Source organism: Microplitis demolitor, chromosome 10, assembly GCF_026212275.2.
Source record: "Microplitis demolitor isolate Queensland-Clemson2020A chromosome 10, iyMicDemo2.1a, whole genome shotgun sequence".
Classification (NCBI taxonomy): Eukaryota; Metazoa; Arthropoda; class Insecta; order Hymenoptera; family Braconidae; genus Microplitis; species Microplitis demolitor.
The window spans coordinates 645,413-669,690 of record NC_068554.1 but is presented as its reverse complement, the minus strand read 5'-3'; the positions used below and the strand labels follow the sequence as shown (position 1 = coordinate 669,690).

At 30.8% G+C, this 24,278-nt stretch overlaps 3 protein-coding genes across 10 annotated transcripts in view; 2 read left to right on the top strand and 1 right to left on the bottom strand.

The window, feature by feature from the left end:
• The first annotated feature begins 193 nt into the window (after positions 1-193).
• LOC103571859 (phosphorylase b kinase gamma catalytic chain, skeletal muscle/heart isoform) lies at positions 194-3,945 on the top strand. Of its 2 annotated transcripts, XM_014444809.2 has the most exons (8): positions 194-945; positions 1,369-1,544; positions 1,626-1,910; positions 1,975-2,065; positions 2,147-2,381; positions 2,576-2,659; positions 3,203-3,361; positions 3,431-3,943. In XM_014444809.2, the coding sequence occupies exons 1-8, from the start codon at positions 854-856 to the stop codon at positions 3,563-3,565; spliced, it is 1,257 nt and encodes a 418-aa protein (XP_014300295.1). In that variant the 5' UTR covers positions 194-853; the 3' UTR covers positions 3,566-3,943. The 2 variants fall into 2 exon arrangements, with proteins under 2 accessions (XP_014300295.1, XP_014300296.1); XM_014444810.2 differs by lacking the exon at positions 2,576-2,659 and having other exon boundaries at positions 3,431-3,945.
• On the top strand, positions 3,494-17,449 carry LOC106694218 (uncharacterized). 6 transcript variants are annotated; one of them, XM_014444806.2, is made up of 11 exons: positions 4,167-4,409; positions 4,492-5,232; positions 7,251-7,457; positions 9,929-10,000; positions 12,933-13,293; positions 13,362-13,530; positions 14,779-14,962; positions 15,052-15,335; positions 15,410-15,899; positions 15,972-16,154; positions 16,243-17,440. In XM_014444806.2, the coding sequence occupies exons 3-11, from the start codon at positions 7,310-7,312 to the stop codon at positions 16,635-16,637; spliced, it is 2,286 nt and encodes a 761-aa protein (XP_014300292.1). In that variant the 5' UTR covers positions 4,167-4,409; positions 4,492-5,232; positions 7,251-7,309; the 3' UTR covers positions 16,638-17,440. The 6 variants fall into 6 exon arrangements, with proteins under 6 accessions (XP_014300294.1, XP_014300292.1, XP_014300291.1 ...); XM_014444805.2 differs by having other exon boundaries at positions 4,482-5,232; XM_014444808.2 differs by lacking the exons at positions 4,167-4,409; positions 4,492-5,232 and adding an exon at positions 3,494-3,544.
• A 1,075-nt stretch (positions 17,450-18,524) lies between these two features.
• Positions 18,525-24,278, bottom strand: part of LOC103571691 (flotillin-2) — a 51,002-nt gene continuing 45,248 nt past the window's right edge. Inside the window, exons 2-8 of one of the 2 annotated variants that reach the window (XM_008549942.3) lie at positions 23,961-24,257; positions 23,649-23,881; positions 23,435-23,554; positions 23,000-23,214; positions 22,748-22,931; positions 22,493-22,673; positions 18,525-18,611 (exon numbers count right to left, since the gene is read on the bottom strand). In XM_008549942.3, the coding sequence (XP_008548164.1) occupies positions 22,497-22,673; positions 22,748-22,931; positions 23,000-23,214; positions 23,435-23,554; positions 23,649-23,881; positions 23,961-24,257 (1,226 nt within the window). In that variant the 3' untranslated portion in view covers positions 18,525-18,611; positions 22,493-22,496. Of the gene's footprint in view, positions 18,612-19,882; positions 20,553-22,492; positions 22,674-22,747; positions 22,932-22,999; positions 23,215-23,434; positions 23,555-23,648; positions 23,882-23,960; positions 24,258-24,278 lie in introns of those variants that run through there. The other variant, XM_008549941.3, reaches the window with a different exon arrangement.

The window sequence follows — 24,278 nt, the reverse complement described above, 5'->3', positions numbered from 1 at the left end:
TGCGAAATCCCTTATTTATCTTTACTGCCATTCTATTAGCGTAATTACTTATCATACAAGAAAAATTTTAATAGTTTAAAGTTACACGGAAAAAATAAAATTTTACTAAGTGACTATTAAAAAAATTTGAATGAAAATTTTTTCATAGCAAAAGTAGTTTTTATTGTAGTTCAATAAATTTAATTATGAAAAACGTGGATAAGATTCTCGTAAATTCTTATTAAGAAAACATTTTGTAAATATGAAGCTCATCATGAAGGACAGTTCAACAGTAAAACTATAACATTATGTTTATTATAAGTTGTGAATAAATTTTGGATAGTGAGTTTTATTAAAGATATTTTAAAAATTTCCAGTAGTAAAAAAACTTACAATTACATAAATTAAATTTTGTCTTTAAATTTATTCGAAATTCGCATAAACGTAGTGGTCGATATGATAAGCGAGAATACAAATATACAAAAAATGCAATTTTAATAAATAAATAACAATTAGAACAGAACATAGAAAAGAAACAAATGAGAATTAGATTTTAATGGACGGTTTGAAACTTTCCAAAAAATAAAGCTATGAGATTAAGTTGATTTCTTTGAACATAAAAAATAGTTTTTTTCCACTAAATGATTTAAAAAAAACTACCAACTACTGATTAACTAAATAAATTCCCTAGTTCATAGGAAATTTACCGACTTGCCAGACGAATATCAACACAAAGAGCAACAGACAACAGTCGTCAGTGATATTTGTATCGATATAAAATAGTATTGTAATTTAAATTTAAAAAATATGTGCAAAAATTATTTTTTAAAATCTGTCTCGCTTTACTGGTAAGTAATAAATAAACAAAATAAAAATGGCCAAAGATGAAGGCGATGATTTATTGCCCGATAAAGATGCAGCTAAAGGATTTTATGCCAAGTACGAGCCCAAGGAAATTCTTGGAAGGTTTGTTTATTTTATTATTATCAATAATAACTAATATTAACTGTAAATATGTTTTTATTTAAATCGAACATTGAAACTCACAGTTCGTTAATTAATTAAATTGTTTTACAATCAAGTAGTTACAATTAATTGGTACTTTGTTATTAGTAACGTTTTTTTATAACCTAAAATTAAATTACATAATTAACTACGTCTCAGCCCTTTGTTTAAATAATTGACAACTGTCACGTGTTTATTTATATAAATATATATACACATATATTTCTTTTTAAAGTTAATTGTTGTTGATTATTAATAATTGACTCTAATTGTTCAATAAAAAATTTTAAATCCTGACACTGGAATTTTTACTGAAATTCAAATTTTTAAATTTGAAAAGTTTATTTTTTTATTTATTTAATTAAGTGATAAATTTTTTTTCAGAGGAATATCATCAACAGTAAGAAGATGCATTGAAAAAGAAACGGGAATAGAGTATGCGGCTAAAATAATTGATATTAGCAATGAAACTCATGATGGTGTTGAAGGTCATACGATGAAAGATGCGACAATGCAAGAAGTTGTTATTTTAAGACAAGTTGCAGGACATCCTTATATAAGTAAATTCAATTATTTATACTTAATATTAATTAATTTTACAAGTGGTATTTTTAAAATTATAAAAATGAATACCGTTACAGTTGAACTACATGATGTATTTGAATCAAGTACATTTATATTTCTAATATTTGAATTATGCAAAAATGGAGAATTGTTTGATTACTTGACATCTGTCGTGACGTTGTCTGAAAAAAAAACCCGTTACATTATGCGGCAGGTATTTGAAGCTGTGTTACATATTCATACTCAGGGTATCGTTCACCGGGACTTGAAACCTGAAAATATTTTGCTTGATGACAATTTGAATGTTAAAGTCACGGACTTTGGGTTCGCGAGAATTTTGAAGCCTGGTGATAAACTATTTGGTAAGTTTACTATTTCAATAAATTAATAAATTTAATACATAGTATAATTTATTTATGTTGTCAGATTTGTGTGGAACTCCAGGATACTTGGCGCCGGAAGTATTAAAATGCAACATGTTCGAAAACACTGATGGCTACGGATACGAAGTCGATGTGTAATTTTTAAAAATGAAATATTATTTTATCAGTAGTAATGTCAGATAAATAAATAAATTAATTAATATTTTAATCAATAGATGGGCATGTGGTGTAATAATGTTTACATTATTAGTAGGATGCCCGCCGTTTTGGAACCGCAAGCAAATGGTTATGCTGAGAAATATAATGGAAGGTAAATATTCATTCACTTCACCAGAGTGGGCGGATATTACCGACACTCCCAAAGATTTGATAAGAAAATTATTGGTCGTCGATCCGACTAAACGGGCGACAATAAGAGAAGCTCTTGATCATCCATTTTTTCACACTGTGGTAAGTTTACAAAACTCATAATTATAATTTTATTTCAAGTGTAAGCTTTTTAATAGCATTGACGCTATGATTGAACATCCACTTCTCCAATATTTTTATTTCATTCTATTTACCCAATAGTGTTACGGGAATTTTTTTTATAAACTACACACGTTTATTTTATTTTATATTTTTGTTACATATAATTATCACAGTTATGGGACCAAGACATTGCACCTCTCAAGCGTTCTCTATCTTCTAACTCGCGACGTCTTAGTAGGATTTCTCAGTTAGCTTTGGTAATTTATTATTTCCTCCTAAACTTTTTATATTTTTCTAATTTACTACTAATCACTAACCACTACATCCTTTATTGACGTCTTTTTATTTTAAATAAAAACTATTATTATTTTTTTTTCTAACTACTCACGGGTAGGTGTCATTGAGACGGTCTTTGAACAGAATCGTCATTACGTATATTCTGTTTGATTACTAACAAAGTGATTAGAAGTAATTGTTTTTAAATCGATTACTCTCATAAATCATGATTTTATTTGGTCAGTATTTATATATTTACAGTAAATTCAAATATATTTGCTAGGATAATTTAATTCTGGATTCAAAAATTGACACTAATAACTTATAAAAAAAAAGTAATTGGTTAAGGGGATCTATTTTAAAACACTTTTCTAATCAGGATTGTAGGTAAGCGGAATGTAATAATAATTCTGTCCAATAAACTGTCTCAATGACACTTACCAACTCACACTAATCTGTTGGCTCAGGGTGTTGATTGTTAATTATAACGTTGAGATTTAAAATGAAAATTAAAATATCCTCAGGAGTTGAAAGCTAAATCGTTCGACGCACGGAAACGATTTCAATTAGCTATTCTCTGTGTACGTGCCGTTGTACGTATCAAGAGATTACACACAACTCCAGAGCCATTGTCTACTTTAGTCGCTCGTGATGATCCATACAGAATTAAAGTTCTGCGTAAGGTAATAAAAATTAATTTTATTTAATACAATAATGACAACATTGATAATAAATATTATTATTTATTGAAGGTAATAGACGGATGCGCCTTCAGAGTCTACGGTCACTGGGTAAAAAAAGGAGAAGGACAAAATCGTGCTGCACTTTTTGAAAACACAGCAAAGACCGAGCTCAAGCATCTATACGTCAGTAATTTAAGTAGATAGCCGATCTTCTAAATAGTTAATTATTTAAATTAGATAATTTCTTTTATTTTACTTTTTTTTTTTTTTTATGAAATTATAATTAAATGAGAATGTTAGAAGTTTGTATAAATATCATATATTTTTATTCTAGCACTTAATTATTTTATTATAATTATTATTTTTTTTTTCTAGTGTTTGCTCTTTTAAATATTATTTTAAGAGATACATTTTACAAGTAGGTTTGTTTAATTTATTCTAGTCAATATGTTAATAGCTGGAGTGTATTAATTTACTTTATTAATTAATTGAAGAAAGAGTTTTTAATAAATTTTATTACATGTCAAAAATATCGCACGAGATTTAAAAAAAGAAAATGTTTTAGCAATAAATTGTATATAATAAATAAAATAAAAAATATTTTAAGTACTCGGAGTTTTTGAATAGTCGAGTTTTTAAAATTTGTATGTGTTGGCGGGAAAATATTTAAGTAAACAATAATGAAGGAGGTAGTGGTGGTAATGTTGGATGGTAGGGAGGGTAATTTTAAAAACCGGCAACGTCGCAGTGTTAGCGATCCATGTGACAGAGAAGGAGGATGACAAAAGGTGGTAGAAGCGGGTGACGCCGCAGAGCGCAGAGAACGAGTGAGTATTTGCCCGGGCGAGCCGGGCATCGGGTGTGTGTTGTATATGTGTCTCTGGTATCGTTGTAATCACGTGAATTGGACAATTGTCCGGGTTGTATGTTACAGTTACATCACTAAAAGAGCAAGCACTGGCTGATAGCTGGTGATAGGCGACGGGCTATCGGCGGCCGCTAGCCGTTAATTTAAAAACTCGAGCAGTTGCGATTTCGATATTTTACGGTAACGTAATTTAGTGTACGAAACGTGAAGTAAAAAATAATAAAAACAATAATAATAATAATAAAATAACAGAATATTGCAGGCAGAGTGTGGGGGACAGAGTGAGAGTGAAGGACCAAGAGGAAGAGGGAGCGAGACCGCGGCTGTGTCCGACACTTATGTTACACGCCCAGGCCGTATTGCTGCGTCACATGGGCCGCGTTCATTGGTCGATAGAGCACCGTGACGTCACATACGTGAGGATGATTGGCTAAAAGTCCGGGTCCCGGACACGTGAATCGTGGCCAAGCAAGCATGGCTGTTGATGCGCAGTGGTTAACACTTGTAAAATGTTTCTGCCACGCGCCAGATCGATCAGGTTAACGTGATTCTGATGATTTTTTAAATAAACCAAAAACAATACTCTGATAAATTGTTTGTTAACTCGCTGGTTCATAAATAATTTAAATATATAAAAACAAGTTGACGGAAGGAAGGCAGACTTGGAGCAACTCGTCAGCAGTCAGTGCCGAACAAAATAGCCTACATGCTAGCGAGCACACATGCAGACAGGGCTTATCTCAAACAAAAATACCGCGTGTGTAAGTGTCCAAGTGTCATTATTCCCAGTACGTGGAGCTGTGTCTTAGCCACAGTCAGAGTAAACGATTTGGAGGGGCAAATATAAATCTAAAAGCTAACGTGTTAAATCACCAGCACGTTGAGACGTTAAGCAAAAAAATTTAGCCTTCAGCTGGGATTGATTTCTCCTCTCGTGAAAGTGCCCAAGCGCGCGTAGCGGTTCCATTGTGTTGTATGACTCAGACGCAGAGACTTGTCATTTGTAAGTTTTTAAATTACGTATAAGTACACACACGCTCGCTACTTGTATACGTACTCTTACACACACACGCACACTCATATATGGTTAAAAAATCAACATGCGTACATAGATAGACGTAGTTTAATCTAGTGTGTAAAATAAAGTTGGTTAAAAGTGTACCACGCCCGTTAGCACCGTCATACGCATCACCCGTGAGCTATTATCTCGGTACATACACCAAAGCTATCGTCTATTTAATTAACATGTGTATAGGTGGTTGCGTGGCGTGTTTTCTGTGCCATAATACGGCTAACCAATCCTGGGTTATTTCTTCTCGTGACGTCATCAAGCACAAAGCATTGCCATTGGTGGAAAGTGCATGCGTCGGTTCGTATCTCTAACGTGCTCGGTACGCGCTGACTAGAGGACCCACGACCCAGGCTTTGTCAATTCAAGTAGCCCGCTTGTCTCTATTTATTTTTATTTCACCCTCTCTCTCTTTCTATCTGTCTCTCCCTCCCTCTACGTCTCTCTGTCTCTCTATATTTATCTCCCAGTATCTTTATCTATCAGATTCGACTTTACTCGGATCAAACGTTTATCTTGATGGCTATCAACATTTAAATATTATTCAATTTTCAGAGTGTACGGTGAGTGGCAATATGACATGCTTGCGGTGACTTTTATTTTGCTGCGTGGGGCTGCGTCCGTTTCACGATACGACGCCTTTTTAGCTCGGCTTACCTATTTTTGCACCCAGCATGTCCCACACCGAATAATCCAACGTTCACTGATGTATATACCAACCGATACAACGCATCCCTACTACTCGATCTTACACTCCATCATCGAACCGTAACCAGCTCTCGTACTATCTCTGCAAAATACCTTTTTAATTTATCATTACATACTGCGATTTTTTTACCAGCTACTCCAAAATACCCCCAGCGATTGAAGTTTGAATTCAAAAATTAAACGCAATAGCAGTTTTTAATTTTCGTCGAAAAAAAAAAAACTAGCCCACGATACTGTACGCGATAATATCTCTCGAGAATCGCGAGTTGACCGTTGCCAAGTGTGAAGAAGGCCTTGCAATCGGTCGAGCAACTCCGTGCCAGCTTTAAGTGGGAGTAAACTTAACGTTTATTATTATTATTGTCATTTTAATAATTATTATTCTTATTTGAAACGTCATGTCACCGCTAAATGTATTATTATTAAATTGACTGACGAGCACGTGCAATAACCACGTGTTGTTTTTTTTTTTTAAATATATATATTTTTTGTTTAGGTTAAATTACATGGAGTACGACGCGGAAAATATATATATGTAAAATAATTAAGATGGTGAATTTAAAAAAGCAGATGTAGTGAGACACATTTAGTTTGGCGGTATGAAAATGCAGGCAAGCGAAACGTTTCGCGTGTCGCGCCTGCGCGACCGGTACTCTTCAATGAGGGCGTTAAAAAACAGCACTGACATATATATATATGTATGTATATATACAATGTATATGTGTGTGTTGTCGATGTGTGTATGAAAAACAAGGAGAGATAGATACAGACTGAGAATAATGAAAGGAGAAATAATATTTTACTCACGTCGTGTCACACATCGTTTCACGTCTTGGAAATGGTCACGTGACAACGTCGTCGTCGTCGTCGTCGGTTGTTTAAATTTTGTTTGTTGTCTTTGTCATCCGTCACGCGGTACACCGGCAAATTTGTTAAGCTATTTTCCCAGATGGCAATCCTCTTAAATTGCTGCTCCACTTGCAGACAATTAATTCCATAATTAATCCCAAGCTTTTGTGTAAATAAATAATAAATTTAAATTTCATTTTTTATCCACATATATTTTTAAATTTAATTATTTAATTTATAAATTTAATCAATGCAATTTTATTGACATGTAAATTATGTCAGTGCTTAAGGTTATCTATTTAATTTATTTATTATTATTTTTTTTTTTTTTTAAATAAATATTCATAAATTAATTTGTAGAATCATTGAATAAAAAGTAATCTTTTTATTTGCAGATTTTTCGTTGCTGACAGCCGGATTATTGTAATTTTATTTGGACAAGTCTCAGGTAAAAATGAGTCTCGAGACACTTTTGGAAGCGGCACGTTACGTTGAACAGCAAGAGAAGAAGAGGGAACGTGCTGCAAGTACATCCTCTTCTTCAGATCACTCTTTTGCGGTAGCGCCTTACTCTAATCATCATAATTCTAATGAACCACGTGGTAAGCTTCAATTTTTACAGTCAGTTAAAAAATTTTTAAATTACCGCCAACTTTCATTTCAATATAAATCACTAATTTTAAATCGGAGTTTTAATTCTTAAAAGCAGCTGCTGCTTGACATTCGTCCTTGAAAAAAATTTTAAAAAATTAATTTGACATTGAGCAATTATAAATATAAACTATTAATTTTCTACCTCGAGTGTACATGAATCTCAACAACGTGCGTCGGAGTTTCATCAATTTGTCTCCCCAATATTATCATTCCTATCATCATCATTATTATTATTATTATTATTATCATAATTATAAATCCAAATATAAATATTATTTACACTAAAGTCTTAAACAAACTCATAGTTAGTGAGTGAAAAAAATAAAATAGTAACCGGTAGAATGACTGATAAAAAAATATTTACAATTAAAAAAATAATAATGAAACAGAGGCCGGTTATTGACCTCCGGCGACCACGTGATCGCGAGCACGGCGTCGATTGAAAGACGTTAATGTAATGTAAGTTACACACTACACACTATACACTACACATTTATTAGTGGTGTAGTTTTATATGAATCGCAACACACGCGCTGACCCACGCGTATGTCGTCTCCAAATTAGGTATCATTTCCTCGCTAGCAGTGATTCTCATCAATTATTTTTTAAAATATTACACATAGATATTTTATATTATTTATTACATTTAATAAGTAATTTAATCTTTAATTAAAAATAATAATAATAATAAAGTTTCATGCTATTGTATTACAATGTTGTTTCTACACGCAATCCGTTATAATCTAGCTTAGCATTTTGTTATTTTGTTTTTAAAATATATTCCGACGCAAATAATTATTTTAATTTAAAGTTTACAAGCTGAACCTCGGTTACATTGTTTGCAACAAATTATTGTTATTATATATTTTGTTTTTTATTATTTTTAGAGGAAAAAATACCGGAGCGCTGGAAATTACGAGGGTGGCGGAAGCTACAAACTGGCGGGAGACTTTTTAGTTTATTCTATTGTAGAGGCTCGTGAAATAGTAGGGAGTCAACCGGTCACGCTGGGAGTTTTAAAATAAAAATAATAATAAAAGACCAGAATGATAATAATAAAAAAAAAATAAAGAGAAAGGAAGGATCTGCTGTCTTGTACTCTACTCGTGGTATGGGTAAAGATGCGGCGATGCATTTCGGCGTGCGTTTTAAAATCTAAGGCGGGGGAGAGCCCTCTACTCGCATCGGTCAGTGACTCGGTACCATAGATGATATACAAGCTGGTGCTTTCTCTCCCGGTCCCGGATACATGTTGCTTTACGTCCACGTGTTTAATTTTTACACAGCTAGTGTACATTTCAACACTTGACACTTAATATCGTCATACTGTCTGAGAACTTGCTCACTCGTATACCTGCAATACTATCAATTATCATCATCATCATCATCATCATCATCATTATTATTATTATTATTATTTTTTTAAAAATATTTTAGGAGGTGGGCATAAATTATCAGTGTCGATTATCAGTTATCAATGATCGGCGATCAATGATGAATTACAATTTATCTAGTACTTGTGGCGTAGATAAGAGAGCTGGCAGATTAAAAAATAAAAAAATAGTTTAGCGTAACGTCAGTCCTGTGGCTGGCATTAAGTAAGAGGTAGAGAGCCAGAGGAAGAAAAACACGTTAGCACGCGGCTGAAAGTATATTAACTGCGCATGTACAATGTCCCTGGCGACGATCCCCACCATGTGTTACCCGGCCGCGTGGCGTCCTGATCAATCTCCAATGTTGTCAGATATATTTTCTCCTATCCGCTTTGTACTGTTTGTTGTGTATGTATATATATATATATATATATATATATATATGTATATATGTATACACAACATGTCTACAGTCTACGCGACCTGGAAGACCCGGCTGGTGACCCCCTTCTACTCTCATCTCCCTCTTCCCGGTCCTCCGTAATCCCCCACCGCTTGCCGTTTTATATCTCTTGGCATTTAATAGTTATTTATATCTATTGTAATTATAAATAATAATTTTTTTTATCTCATTTGGGAACACACGTGGACTTTAAATATCTCGTAGGCAGTCGGTCTTATTTTAGTTGCCGGAATTTTGGAGTCCAGGTCCAGAGCCTTGAGTTGGCTCTAATGTCAAACTCTCCAAGGACTTAATTATTTTATTTTGATACTTGTTTTTGTAATGATAATAATAATTATTGTTATTGAATATAACCACGTGTGTAACGTCATCGCGGTCACCTTGAACAAAATGCATTTGTTTTGTTGCCGCGAGATGGAACCGCTGACTGCAACAAGGAAGTGCAAGGTCGACCGATAAATTTTGAATTTATTTTATTATCATTTTTTAAATTTTATTTATTTATTCAATTTTTAATTAACTGATTTATTTATTACCAATAAAATTATTTACATTAATAAATAATTATATTTATTTTTAACAGGTGCCAAATTAAAGAGAGAAAGATCCGAGCCAGATGACCTGTTTTGTGAGGAGAAAATGCTGATAATTGATGGTGAGTAATATTTAGATTACTGTAAAATAAACTTTTATTTGAGAAATAGATAAGTAAGACTTATATGGCTAATGTTTTTTAATCTAATCGATAAAAGGTAAATAGCAAGTCTGTCAGACGACGGAGACAGAGCTGAGTCTGGCTGGTATTTTCTTAATTATTATTATCATTATTATGTTTGTTTGTTTTTTTTTTAAAATACAGGAATTAATGAAATAAAAACAAAATTAAAAGGCGTCAGTGTGAACGCGGTGGGTTTGTCTGAGGTGGGGCGTGTGGCATCCAGAGTGCGAGAAATCCGTTGGCCGTCGACGGGGTGATAACGGGCGGGGGGCGTAGACGATACACGACGAACAACGACAACGACTACGACTACGACGTCATCCTCAGGTTGTACTGCCGAGACCGCCGGCTACTCGAGTTTAGATTTCAGTCGACAATTCGCGACTCACGCGCGATCACCTTTCCATTCATTACGCTCTTATTTATATATAAATACATATACATACATAAATTTTATACAAATTCAACTCAAGGTAGACAATAAGGACTTTTTATTTTGAATTTTATTTAAATATTTATTGTTGTGGTTGCAATTATGATTGGAGTATCAAAGAGATAAGAGACTCAAAGGTCGATGATAAATAAATTTTTAGTTGCGAGTGAATTTTTTTTTTTGAATTATTAAAGGATCCGAGTTCGGGCGGTGAGATTTTTAAAAAAAGTTATATGCGAGTTGGTAATTTTAGCTGATAATAGTAATAAAAAAAATGGGAATGCTGTTGATGACGCAAGATGGTGCACCTCTGATTGTCGAGCACATGAACTTTGGCGTGACAAAGCCAACCCATATTGGGTTAAATAGCTGTAGTGAGGGTGGAGCGGGAACAAGGGGCGCCATAGGAGACCAAGGCGTTAATCACTTAGATATTAATAATGATAAGGATGCAACTAGTATGTGTAACAATAAAAACCAACTGACGAGGTTTCCGGTCTTTGGGATTATCACTCGTGATAATTATAATAATACTTGTGAGGATGAAAAACAGCTAGTTCGCCGGATGCCACCGCCACCGAAAAAAAAATGGATGCGACACTACCTGCTCGGTGAGATGTAGTGGTTTTATTTTTATTAATTTTTTTTTTATCAATTATGAGATGTATAAATTTTTCTGCTGCGCAAAATAATTATTTGAATTTATATTAAATTGTCTATAAAATTTATTCTCAAATTTTGAATACAATAAAAAATTTATAAATTCAAATTCCCTGAGAATTTAGATGCTAAACAATTTATTCAAATGGCGATAAAAAAAATAAATTACATACTGAATAGAGTATCAAATTTTCTAGCTCAACACTTTACTATACTTATAGTAATTTAAGATTTTTAGCTGTCTATTTAAATTGGTTATCGCCAAGGCCCTGTCAGAATATTAAATCATGCGAAAAATAATTTTTTATTAAAAAAAAAAAATCAACATCTTAACAATAAGCCGTAAAAAAAAAAAAAAAAAAAGTCGGCTATTAAATCATTTTTCAAGCCTGGAATATTCCGTACATGTCCTCAGACATAAAAATAAATAAAAATAAAGAGCAGAAATTCTTATATAGCCTGGAGGTAAAATCACTGTCGGACGCACACGAAGGCTGAATTTAACCAGAGTCTAAAAGTTTTAATTAACTCGTTTTTTTAGGTCACGAATAATTTTTATTTCAATATATAAAAATAAATTATCATTTTTTCAACATATAAATTTATTAGCCAGCAATTTTATTTAACAATATTACTTTTTTATCTTTTTCTATTTTCTAGTCAATGGTTTTTGCGATTTAATCCTTCCCTACTTAAGGTAATTCCAGTGTGCAACGGCATGACCAGTCACGTGGCTGCCTCATATACCGTTTCTCTAACTCTTTACCACCCGCGAATTATTTTACCCCCTCCAACGCGACACCCCTCTCTAAATATTATCACTGGTACGCTAAAAAATTTTATAATATACACATGATTACGCGCACACATGCCGACGTATCCACATATCATGCGGACACACACGTTTAATTTATTTCCCCTCCCGTCATTCCGTCTGTCTCAACCACGTGTTACCTCCCACTCCTTATTAAAACGACTAGACAGGGGAACTCCAGACACAAGACTACAGTTATAAATATTATTATAAATTATCATTAATAAATTATTCAATCTAAACATTTTTGACAAATCATTGATTATTTTATTTGTCAGTTGTCATTACTCATTACCATTTAAATTTTTAATTTTTTATTTCATTTCAATATTAATTACTCACGCGTGTATTTGTTCATTAATTAATAACATTATTATTATTATTATTTTTTTTTTTTTAATTATTTACCAAAATACGAGTTTTATTTTTTTCAAGATTTATTTTGTTTTACTTTTTTATTTATGGATTTGATAAAAATGATTTATAATTATTGCGAGTAAAAAAAAAAAATACGGCATTGCAGTTGTGATAAATGTGTAAGGTCATATGATTACTAGAAAAAATTTATGTCGAGATCCATTTTATTATTTATTTATTTACAAATAATAAAAATAAAATATCTATGACCGGAAATAAATTTAAAATTATTTTTAAAAAAGTTCATTCTTGGTTTTAGTTTGAAAGAGCCCTTGATCCAGGAATAGATCAGTAATGCTTTAGGATTGCCAAGTTTGTTAGTACATGAATGAGAGCCGAGGGTTTTGAGATGAGTGAGAGTACGTGCTGGTTAATTTAAACCCCATCACCAAATAAAATAAAATAAAACATAAAAATTCATTGAATGTCTTTTGCTGATCGCATTCTTCCGGTAGCAAGAAAAAAAAAAAAACAAATAAAAACCCGTGATCATTGATGATCAGTTAAGAGACCATTCACCTGATGTTGATTTATTTTATTTACAGAAGAAGATCCTTTGGACATCAGCAGATCTAATGGCAACCACGCGACGGGACTGCGCGCCAGCCCGGTGATAGCAAGCACCAGGTCCCTCGGCAATCAAAATTCCATAACTCACATTACGAGCCTTCATCAGCATCCACATCACCATCACAATTACCAGCAACAGCCTCAGCCTCAGTCACAGTCTCAACCTCAGCCCCAGCCTCAGCCTCAACCGATTCAGCATCACAATAATCACAACAGTGCAGCGCACAATCATTATGTCGATAATTATAATTCTAATCACACTTCAAGCAGTGGAAATGGTGGGACGTCATTGTCCACTGATGAGTCTGCTCATGATAGTAAAAAACATCGAAATGGGTCAGTAGTTATTTATTTATACTTTGAATTAATTGATAATAAAAATTAATAAATTAATTTTTTTTTAGACCCTGTGTTATCAGATCTGGTACCAGAGAAGTCCACAATAAATTAGAAAAAAATAGAAGAGCTCATTTAAAAGAATGCTTTGAATTATTAAAAAAACAATTACCAGCTCAAGATGAAAAAAAGTCATCTAATTTATCAATTCTTCATGCAGCCATCAGACACATACAAGTAATTCATTACTTATAAATATTTATAAAGCGTTATCATATACATTAGGATATTGATTAATAAAATGATAATTATCAGTAATACATTTTGGAATGTCTACGTGATAAGAATACTTATTATTATTTTTAAAATAAAAAAACAAATTTTGACATTTTGAGATCGATGAACTGTTTTAATGACTTGACTATTTAGTGAATATAATTACCGTTATTATATATTATTGATAATTAATATATTTACTATTGTATACATATATCAATATATTTAATGGTATTTGAGTCGGCTCAGCGGTAAAATTTAAATGTAAACAAATTATCATTAATAATAAATTATACATCAGAGATTGGTTTAAAAAAAATATTTTAAAAAATTGATCTAAATACCAGCAACTAGATTTTACTTAGTATATTTTTACGTATTCAAATTGGTGGTAGTAATATAAGTAAGCCCGTCTACACTGTCTAAGAAAAGTAAAGTGCTCACTCATAGCACAAACATCTCAAGTTAGATCGAGTAATTTAAAAATAACTAGTATCAAGTCGCACTCTATTTTTTCGACAATACAATATTTGTAATAAATGTATATTAATAATTTCATAAATATAATTATGTTAATTTATCACCTCATGATAATAATAGTAATGTAGTTAAAATTATCTATTTAATGGATATTCAAATAACGCAGACATTAAATAGACAGTAAACGAGATAAATAAAGTATTATCAGATTGTTTAAGGACCGTTGGATAACAGCCAGATGAGACACTAAATACCCTCATAATTATTGCGATAAACATATTCTTAAATAATAATATTCTTGAATTATGACGTACGCAGATGCTGCGGGCACTAAACATTTTAAGTCCAAGGTATCAAGTAGCGTTATGTATTTTTTAAAACGTCATACGAAAATTCGTGTACGCAAACTCAAATAAGATCGTTGTCATTTATCATATATATATAAATATATAAGATGGTGTAGGATAATAAAAGCGCGTGCGTGATGACCTTTGTTTCCCTTCTTTTTTAGTCAGTATCGCGAGTACCACGTGTTTAGTAAGTGAATTATGTGTGTCAGCGCGCGATGCCACGTGTATTCACTACTCTAAATGCTCAAATATATATATGTATATGTATGTATGTAGTTTACAGTAGCTAATCTTGGACAATAGCCAGCGGGCTTGCGTACTCTACTTTGATTGAATAAAATTAAATATTCAATTAAAATATATGTTTATTTTTTTTTAGTTATTAGTAAGAAAAGAGAGAGATAATGAACACGAGATGGAAAAACTGGCTCGTGAAAAAATAGCATCACAACAGAGGATAGTGGCATTAAAAAAAGAGTTGGCTGGTAGATGGCCGCATCTTGATTTCAACCAGATATTAAAGGAGTCAAATCTTACTGTCGATACATCTGGATCTAAAAATCGTAGGTTTGAACTGAATAAAGTCTTAGATCGATTACTACTGATGAAGAATGAATAACTAAATTTATTATTATTTTTATTTTTACTTAAGTAGCAGAGGCAATGGACGTTGATGTGTCGGCAAGTTTAGCACGTGGTGGCACACGATACAGCAGCACAAGTAGTCTAAGTAGTGCAGCAACAGCAAATTCACCCCAAAATCATCATCAGTCAACTGGTACAGTGACACAGTCAACGTCGATCCAAAATCAAACGGCTACTGCTGCTGTTGTATGCCAAACACAAGGTTTAAATCTCGCTCAAAGTTCTAGAGAAAGTCCGCCAACAATTTCTAGTCCTGGAGCATCAACACCTAGCATTCCTACTCCTGCGCAGGTAAATTTTATTTAAATAATTAAATTGTTTAATTATTTATTTATATAATGGTTTATTTTTTTTTTATTTTTTAGGAAAAAGTGACATCTCCAACAGTGGTACAGCAATCTCACCAATTACATTTACCGATAAGTGCCCAAATGTTAAACACAAGTCAGGGTTTGGCGACAATAGTACCGACACTGCAGCATCTTGGTCCAGGTTTGCGGGTGATACCCGGGGACACGCGACAACTGCTGGTGACACACACAACTGGCAACAATGAAACACGTCCTCTGACATTGGCTGTGCAGAATTCATCGGATCAGTCAGCGCGGCCGCTTATTGCGGTCCAATCTCAGGCTGGCACGGATCCAAGACCGGTTGCTCTGGTGGTACACTCGACAGCAGCAAATGACAATCGCGTTACTTTTGTACATTCAAATCTTTCTAATCAAGAACGGCCACTAGCTCTAGCTGTCCAGTCGACTGCCAGTGATGTGCGTCCGGTTACTTTTGTTCACTCGGGTAATGAAGGAAGACCTTTAGTTCTTGCAGCGCATCCGCCACCTCTCAATGTTACTAGTAAATTTTATTTTAATTTAATTTTATTAGTATCATTAAATGATATTAGTTATTGATGATTTATTCTTGTAGCGGCACAGACAAGAATTAGATCCGGAGAAACTCAAACAACACACAAAATGGTCGGTGGTGTGACACTAGTCGGTGGTAATGGATCTGAGTTAACTAGACTTCCTGGTGGAGCTGAATTAAATATTTTACCAGCAAATGGTGTCTTTCGTTCAGTCAAAACACAATCACTTGCTGTACAAGGAGGTAAATTTATTTTTAATTTTAATCACCAGCAACTTTCCCGCGGTTTTTGTTTTTTTTAATTTAAAATAAAAAAAATAATAATTTAAAGGACTGACATTGAGCCATGCTGGAGTTTCACTTCAACAATCAGGTAAACAGACAACGACGATGATGCAAAACGTACCTACCAGCGAGAGTATCGCCCACATAGTAGGTCAGCACACATCACTATCTGGACTTACACCGATAATGACACCAATGACCGTCGTGTCGCAGGGGAACAACCAAGTGACGGCTCACATTCTTGCTCCGTCAAACCTGACGGGTAAAATGATAACAACGCCGATTCTCAAGTCCGTTGGGCAAGTGCCCCTCGTTAATGCTCAGTATCTTAACACGACAATCGTTAAGCCAGTCGTCGTCGTCAGCACGTCAGCCAACTCAACGTCACCTACAATAACTTCCACAACACAGCCTTCCGTAACGACGCATTCAAATGTCTGACAGAATCGTAAAAAAATTACAATTGTTTGAAATATTTTTAGGTTTCTTGAGCATTTTTTTTTTTCTCAGTACTCAGTTTTTAAAATTATTCATCATCACAATTAATTAATTAATCAGTCAATCAATAAGTTTGCCGTTTGTTTAAATTGTAAATTTTTTTAAAAAACGTCCAGATGAAGCCGTCGAGTTAAATTTTTTTTTCTTGGAATAAATAAATAAATAAATAATTGAATTAATTAATTGTGATAATTAAAAGCAATTGATTAGTAGGACTGCCGATGATTTATTTTTTTAGCAATAAATTATTTAAAAATACGCCAGCAAGTATTTTTCGTATTAATTTATAATTTAAATAATTACTTTGCTTTGTCACGGTTTAGTTTTTAATATCAAAGGGACTCTAATGGTTTATGTTTATAATTAATTAATTAATTATTTATTAATTATTAATTATTTGTACTGGATAATAAAATAATTCCAAAAAGTAGTTTTTAATAAATCGAAAAAAGTTCAGAGTTTGTACTCGTAACTAAGTACTGTACCAGTGGTTATAAATGTTAAGTGTAAATTTTTTTTTTTTTAATTAATCAATTAATCAATTAGTTAATTGAGTAATTTATAACTGGTTAATGCAGCTGAAGAACAAAGAAAATTGAAAAATCAGGAAAAAAAATAATCTATGTTAATATTATCATAACTAATTATATGTTCGATATTTATAATTTTTTAAAAATTTTAAGTTTAATCTTATTATTATTATTATCATAAGCTCATCTTTCAAGGGATGCAAAAGTGGCTGATTTAAATTTTATGTTATTTAAAATTATTTTTTTAAAAATCATTTTCGAGACTGAAATGTTTTCTCAATTGAACGTTTTTTTTTTTTTTAAAGATAATTATATTTGTAAATAAATGACTGTGATTTGGAAATTATTTTTTAAAAAAGTCACGTTACATTATTCCCTTGAAAATAATAATTATTGTAGCATAATTGGCTTAATTGACAATAATGAATGCAGGATTATTTTTTTTTTCCGTAGCAAGTTATAAATTTTTAAGTAGTTAGACTGAATTATTTAAATACTTTTGGTTTATTTGAATTTTTTATTTATTACAATCGTCATTAATTGGCTGCCTGATTATTGTAATTAATTATTTTATTAAAATGTAAATAAATGTTATTTTATAAGATTGTAAAATACGTTTTTTTTTTTTTTTTTAAACGCATTATTTTTAATTTACCTCAATTTAAATGTCATATTTTATGTTTTTACAATCTTATAAATTAATTTCGAAATTGAAAGGAACACAATTTATTGAGTATTAATTTTAAATATATAATATATTTTAAAGACTTAATTATATCTTTGTCCAAAACAATCAGAGTCAGACTCGAAGTGTTGATGGCAGCCTTGGCCTTCGGCTCCAGGCAACTTAACCTCATTTAAAATTTTTATTTCTTGTCATAAAATTAAAATTGTACCAAACAAAATTACTGTCTTATCAAACTACTAATAAAAATGTATTACAGATTCAAGAAAAAAAGTTTGACATTCTAATCTATGGTGAAATTTTTTTCACGAGCCAAAGGCGAAGGCGGCAAACATCTAGATTTGAATGTCACTTTTCTAGCTGTTCATAGGGTGGAAATTTTGTAACCGCGGGTGATTCAAAGTTCGATAATCTCATTTGTGACGATATAATTGTGTCTTTAAAATATATTAATTAATTTTTTAAATAAATTAATATATATAAATATACATACATATATTTATATATACTAGATAATATATAAAAATATATAAAACAAAATAAAAAAACATAAATATGGAGTTGATATCATTCTCGTAAGACTAAAAATAAATTTTAAGATCTCATTAAAAAAAAGTTAATTATATATATAAATATATTAAATATACGAAAGCTGTTTAGTAGAAAAATGCTTACTTCTATCTGCGATGATTGAATTTGACTCTAGAAAAATAAAAAAAAATAATGAAAAACTATTGAATATTTAACAAAACAAATAACACATAATATATACGTATAGATATTGAGAAAAAAAAACAAAAAAAATATATATATATATATTATTATTATAATAATAATAATAATAATAATAATAATAATAAATGGGAATAAAGTAAAAGTTGCATTACATTATGGTTTATTTTTTATCGTGATAAATTAAAGTTTAAGTTGAATATTTAATTGTATGAATGTTTTATTATAAAGGAATATTAATACATACACAAAATATGTGATAAAAAAACAAAATGTAATTAACATAATTATAAAGAATATAATAAATAATTTTAAGTCAAGTGGGCAGTTTATTAATTGCTGGCTAAATATATAAAAGGAGTAACAAATACCTAATTGTAAATAATGAATATTAAATTTATTACAACAGAAAAAGAATAATAATAAATATAAATATTTAAAAGTATATTGTAATGAATGATAATTAATATCAAATATTAAGTGGGCAATAGTGTAAAGTACGCTCAATTATTAATTATATTAATTACTTACGTAAATTAAAAATTTAAGGATCAATTTTTAAAATAATTAAGAATTTTGAAAAAAATTTATTATTATTTTATAGAAGTTCTAATAATTATTTAACTTCAATTGTCATTTTATTATCTTGTTAATTAATGATTTGCTTTTATTTAATTAATTATAATTATAAGCAATAAACTTTTTAACTCTGATAATTTTCTCAGTAATAAATTATTTTTAAAGCTCAATTTTAATTCTGTAAAATTTAATTGAGAGCGTAATCAAATTTAGAAAAAAAAAGAAAAAAATATTCTGTTGGTTCAAAGGGCAATTGCAGAACTGAAAATAATATTTTTATTTACGTTATCATTTTATGGTTCATTAATAACAATCATCGATAACAATGATAGTGGTTATTATTATTACATAAAACAATTGATCTAAATTTGCTAAGTAACGTTAATGACTCTGTACATTAACTCTGTATAATGCTGTAAATAATTAGTCTCAATATTATTAAAAACAAAAAAAAACACGTTACTTATAAGTTTAATTGTATCTACTAATTACTGATTACTAATTTTAATAATTAGTTATAATAGAAAAAATGGTTAATTTACTTGTAAATATTTAAAAAAAACTCCATGCTGTAATAAAGAAAATGATTACAAGTTTATTTGGTATTATTATTAAATATATTTAAATTTAAGGTCAGGTAAATAATTATAAATTGTTTTTGATGTTCCATTTATTAAAAATATCCAGTTATTTTCACATCTATATAATTACTTTCAGATCAATTAAAAGTACAGTTACAATTATAAATAATAACTACATATAAATAATGATAATCTATCTATCGAAAAAATTTTTCCGTATGGATTCCAAAATATATATACGTTTTTCTTAAATATTGCCGCTTACAAAAGATTTGAATCGCTCGAAGAGAGCTAATTTATTTTTATTAATTACAATTCTCAGCATCCAATATTCAATTGTTTAAAGTTGGCATATCAATATAAGCTTGGTCAATTTTTTTCAAATCTTAAATTTTACAATATAGTGTTTTATACATCTAGTGCGAAATAGTACGAATAAAATATCTGAAGGTTGGTACGTATTATTGTAACATTTGAATGTAGACCGCACTAGATATATTTGTGTATATAATAATTTTTGTAAGTAATGCTCAGAGATTTTGTAGGATGGCGCTGTTGTCTGTGCGGTAAATATTTTTCGTAAATGTATTTCAAAATAACATTTTTCTTACGCGATGTCTGTTGAATAAGTCGGTATTTTTATTACCGACCGCACCGTGATGCATAACATATGTTTTATGCATGTGTTACAAAAAATATTTTCCATGCGTGACATCCGCTGGATGAATCGGTATCTTTATTATCGACTGCTCTGTGAATACGTAACAGGATATTTTTTGAGCATGTGTTACAAAAAATATCACATCTATAATCTTTGGTAGGACATAAAATATTTTATCGGAACATCATATAAAAATGAAATCGGTGCTTATTGTATTGTAAGTGCAATTTTTAATAAATATATTTAAATGAGATTAATTAAAATCACTCTTAAAAGACAATCATTGGTATTGCAATAAATAAAACAAATAATAAATATATATTTATGTTAATAAATAATATAATTGCTGGCACATTAATTATTTATCAATAATATTTATATATATTTATGTAAATAATATAATATTTACATTCATACATTAAAAATTCATTTTATTTATATTTAATACTAACACTTGCACGCAAATTATTATAATTATACTTTATTTTTAATAAATCGAACATATTTTTATTAAATAAACAAAAGCTAGAGTATTTTAAATTCAAGATACCTCATATCTATTTCAAATTTTACGATTGTTCAAGTTTTGAGTATAAAAACTTAAATTTAATGGTAAGATCCTTTTTATCAATTAAGCTTATTTTAAATAATAATAATAGTAATAATCAATTAACTAATTAATAATACATTTATTATATAATTACTTTGATTGAATTTATTACTCAATTATTTATAAGTTTGAAATATCAATTAAATTTTAATTTCCATTTTTCGACACGCATTTAATCATTAGCTAAGCAATTAGTCAGTACCAAAAAAAAATTATTATCGTTTAAAATTAACAGAAGAAAAAAATTTCATGAAATTTTTATACGATCAATTATTTTACTTAATCAAGCAACTAATATTATTTTTTTTTTATTCAATTCAATTTCTAATATTTCTTAGGAAGACAACCAATGATTATATTTGTACTTTTTAAATTATTTCAATGAAATTTTTAAGATTATAGCGTTCTGATCATTTTTTTATACATCCGTGGCTCAATTCACTTCTGTCGCCAGTTTCAAGTTGGTACCAACTTGGTAATTTAAAAAAATATGCGCAGAAGTCAATAACTCGTTTGCTGCGCAGACTTAAAAGTTTTTAAAGAACAAGAGTGGGGATATACTTCGCCCATTTCGTTCTGATACTGATTTAAAATAAATAAAATCATAGTGACGACCAATCAGAACCTACGTTCATATTTTTCGAGCGTGGGTTACATAAATTTCTTTAGCGACTTTGTAATTTAAAATAAAAAATTTTGTTAGCAAGCAGATGAATAATTTTAAAAATTTGTATGATCATATAAAAATTCAAGCATATTCAACATCAGTCTCATTAAAAACATAATTAATTAAAAAAATGAACGATAATAATTTTTTTCGCTGGTATCAAATGACTCAATAAATGAACGTTTTTTAAAAACGTGTTAATATTTACTTCAACTTTATCATTTACACACGCTGAACACAATGGTCAAAACGTAATTAATTAAATTAATTAATTATTCAATATGTTTTAAAATTGTAGATTGAGTGTAATAAAATGATAAAAATACATACGGAATGTCAATTGTAAGTTTTATCGATAAAAATAAAGTTTTATAAAAAAAATAGAAAATACTTTAGGTCACTATTGTTGTTATTGCTCATTGAGTTTAATTAGAGGCCTAAATTGCGTGAGGTGATTGAAAATAACTAGTAGAAAAAAAAGACCATCGTATAAATGAAAAATGTGCGCGTGATAAAGATGTGAAACAATCTGATATCCACGTCAAAATTTTTGAGGTAGAAGTCAATGAAATAAATTTATTATTTTTGCTCCTGCTTTAAGCAGTTTTAAATTTACACAAGAAATTCTTGCTTCCAATTTTTTTTATCAAGAGTATTATATAATAATAATGGTAATTTTTTTTTTTTTTCAAATTTGACGTAGACTTTTTAGAGGACAGTTGGTTTGTAAATAATTTATAATTAAATAATTACCGAATTATTTAGCCCCGGGAATTTTCCCTAAAACTTTTGAAAGGTCGACTCCAGTAAGTGCTTGTACTGCTGGGGGTACTTGTCCAACTAGACGGGTCAGCTCATTAGTTACACCGTCATTGCCGCCGAGCAATACAATTTCCTCTGTTCTTGCTAGTGGAGCTGCTACTTCAGCGGCAATCTATTAAATAAAATAACGAATAAATATTTAAGCAACCGAGTGACTCCTGGTATTATTAATGACAAAAAAATTACCTTAGGCATAGCGTTGAGAGCAATATTTAATATTGCAGCTTCGTTATATTTTTTGTAAACTTGCGCTTTCAAACGCATCCTTTCAGCTTCCGCGGTACCAATGATGTCTAGTGTTTTAGCTTCGGACTCACCAATTAATCTTATTTTTTCAGCTTCCGCCTTGGCATTTTCGACAGTTTGCGTTCTACACAAAAGTAAGTAACAAAATAATTAACAAAATAAATAATTTAAATGATTAATTATCAACGTTACCTCTTTCCTTCAGCAACAGTTGTCATTTTATAATGCTCAGCTTCAGCGGGTAATCGAACCGTACTCTTCAGCTCGTGTTCCTTACGACGAATTTCTTGTTCTTCAACTTCAATCATCTTATGTCTTTCAACAACCTCGATTTGAATTTCCTCATTCCTTATTTTCTGCTTTATTTTAGCTGCTTGTAGCTCATACGCAAGTTGAGCCTCGGCTTTCTGTAACATCCGACATAATATTTCATTTTTATTATTTTTTCTACTGCACAATTTAATATTTATCGACTAGTTTATTGTTTCAAGGATGTAAGTGTCTAGTTTTTTAAATTTTGAGGAACAATATGATAAAAAATAAAACTTTCACTTGATTATTGATTCCCCAGTAGTTCAATTGCGTTACGAAAAGAAAAAAAATGTATATTTATTTATATATACTCACAGCTGTATTGACTTCTTGATCAAAATTGGCTTTTTGTAACTGGTAAAGACGAGCATTGTCTTCTATTTTTGAATCCGTATTATATTTTGTGTCCATTGCGGTTTTTTCACACTCCGCTTCCTGTTTTCCAATAAAAAATTTAATTATTAATTAATAAATTCAAATAAAATATTGATAATCTCACTGAATTGAGATGTAAAGACAGAAAAATTACCCGAATCCCGGCGTCACGGTTCGCTTCAGCGACACCGACGTCAGCATCACGTTTCACAGCTGCCGTTTGAGCCTTGCCAAGTGACGCTAAATATTGAACGTCGTCATAAACATCTTTTATAGTAAAGGACAATATTTCAATTCCCATACGTCCGACGTCTGGTGCTGCGACTTCACGTACCAGGGCAGCGAACTGGTCGCGATCTTTATAGACTTCTTCGACGGACAGTGTACCTAAAATAAATAAAGAAACAATGTCAGTAAAATTTAATATTCTGAATTGAAATACAGTTTTATGAAGTGAATAAATTACCGAGGATGGCTCGGAGATGACCCTCAAGAGTTGATAGAATAGTTGACTTTATTTCGTGAGTACTTTTTCCCAGAAACTGTTCACTGGCGGTGTGTAACAGCTCGTCGGCTTTCATTATTTTGCACTGAGCGACCCCAGTGACGGTCAGCGGCACACCCTGGGCTGTTTCAACGCTCTCACATATTGGGTTAAGAGTCATCACCTCCAAGGACAAACGCTGAACATCCGTTACGAACCACCAGCAAAAAGCGTAGCCTCCCACGATCGTTCGTTTTTTCATCGAGCCACAACATCCTCCTGTAAATCAATAAATTTAAA